The sequence below is a fragment of the Pundamilia nyererei genome, unplaced genomic scaffold, assembly GCF_000239375.1.
Source record: "Pundamilia nyererei isolate P.nyererei 1_Seehausen unplaced genomic scaffold, PunNye1.0 scaffold00260, whole genome shotgun sequence".
Lineage (NCBI taxonomy): Eukaryota > Metazoa > Chordata > Actinopteri > Cichliformes > Cichlidae > Pundamilia > Pundamilia nyererei.
In genome coordinates, this window is record NW_005187661.1 from 26,677 (window position 1) to 28,803 (window position 2,127).

General features: G+C 40.2%; 1 protein-coding gene across 1 annotated transcript in view; it reads right to left on the minus strand.

Annotated features, from left to right (window-relative positions):
• The window catches only part of LOC102200728 (uncharacterized), a 16,152-nt gene extending 15,495 nt beyond the window's left edge, over positions 1–657 (minus strand). Inside the window, exons 1-2 of the mRNA XM_013915145.1 lie at positions 603–657; positions 414–515 (exon numbers count right to left, since the gene is read on the minus strand). Of these exons, the coding sequence (XP_013770599.1) occupies positions 414–515; positions 603–657 (157 nt within the window). The remainder of the gene's footprint in view (positions 1–413; positions 516–602) is intronic.
• Positions 658–2,127: the final 1,470 nt, after the last annotated feature.

Here is a 2,127-nt window from a genome sequence, read left to right on the forward strand (position 1 = left end):
TTCAGAGTCTCTGAACCAGTAAACACTGTGTTCTTCATCACAGGTCCCAGTGTGTACTGTACAGTTCAGAGTCACAGAGCCTCCTGGTTGGATGGTCTCAGATGCTGACTGCTGCACTAAAGTTGGGATGTTCGACCCTGAACCTTTTACATCAATGACAGTACCCTCTGCAAATGTAAACCTGTACCCATAGCTGCTTGCACAATAGTAAGTAGCAGAGTCTGAAATGTCCAGATCTTCTATCTTTAAGTCAATTTTTCCTTTTTCAGAATTCACAGTGAATCGTGGATCAGTCTTGAATTCATCATGAAGCGTGGGTTGGGTGTCCACTTTGTTGAGAACAAATGAGGAAATGAGCTTTGACTCCTTTCCCAAATGTAACTTATACCAGTAAAACCTTGCCACATCGTTACCTTCATAGAAACAGCGCAGAGTCACATCGTCCCCAGTATTAGCTGATACAAAATGTCTTTCTTGATGAAGAGACAAGGAGAATTTGAGGTCATTTGTGTGAGCTGAAATAAAATGAAAGAACGCAAATGAACATTTTAGACACAAGGAAGGACGGAAAAAGTTTCATGCTCCAGTTTTAAAAAACTCACCCATTTCCCCCAAGAACAAACATGTCAGATAGAAGACAAACTGTGCTGATGCCATCGTGTTCAGACTCTGGTGCTGAATGAAAAGATTCTTCAGCCTCACTTTGCTGTTCAAAGAAGACTGTGTTTGATTGGCCAACCACAAATGACACAGAATGTTCTATTTGGGGAGTGTGATCATGTGTCAACTGACGTCTATATGTTAAGCTCAGTGTCTGGACTGTTAGTAAACAACATAAATGACGGTAAAAAACTAGTTTGGTAAAGGAAGACCAATCTAGTCTTCCCTAGTAATCTAAAACCCATGTTCTAGTTGACCTTTGTTTCCATTATACCACAATATTTCATGTTTTTTGCAGCATACTTTAGGAAAGTGTCATTTCCTGTTTGAAATATGGTGTTCAATACTGGCTGGTTTTCATAGTATGAACTTTTACCATATGACAAACAGCAGTTCTGTCACGGGTTGCTCTGAGGATCCACTCGCAGGACTCCGGAGTTGTGTTTTAACAGAGATGGTTTATTTACAAGAGCTTCACCAAGTGTATTAACAGACAGTGCAAGGATAGAGCTATATACAAGATGTGAGAGGGAGGGTTCCAGGGCTCCAGGGAAAACAAGGGAATCACACACGCGCTCACTCCAACCTCTCTCTCTTTCTCCGCTAGTGACCAGTCACTGCTTCCTCACTCCACACGGGGAAACATGGGGACACAGAGACACACGTTAACTTTCTGAGACGGCAGCATGCGAAACTTGGCCTTGACGTGACAAGTTCCATGGTTTTTCGTTCAAAGACAGTTTTTGTAGTTTACCTCTATAGTCCAACACAGTGGATTATTAATTAAACAATTAAGATGTCATTGATTTCCAGGATTACAACTTCAGCTTTTAAACAAAGAGTTTTTGAGGGTTTGTTGCATTAGCTGTAAAGGAATTAAATATATTTTTATAATATACAAATTCCCTATTTTCAAAGTGTCCAAATTCATGGAGTAATTGACTAACAAGCAGTTTCGTGTCTGTCTCCTTGTTATATAATTCTAAATTAAGCAGCAATTTAAGCAAGCAAGTGTTTATACGGCAAGCATCAAAGTAAACACTGAACATGGTAGCTCTCCCAGAGCTAAAGCAGACATACAGTTACAACCAAAGCACACTTAAGCTGCCAATATACCCTCACGTCACTCACTGCTGCACTGTCATCACACAGATGCAGCCATTTATACCCACCATCAAGGTTCAAGAAGCCACTTGCAGTTCATTAATTTTTTTATTTATAAAGCGCCAAATCACAGCAACAGTCGACTCAAGGTGCTTTATATTGTAAGGTAAACCACACAATAATACATACACAGAAAATCCCAACAATTATATGACTCTCTATGAGCAAGCACTTTGGCAACACTGGGAAGGAAAAACTCCTTTTTAACGAAAAGAAACCTAATCTTACAAGTAGAGATAGTGTATGCTTCCTGAATCCAAACTGGAAGCTGGTTCCATGGAAGAGTGGCCTGAAAACTGAAGG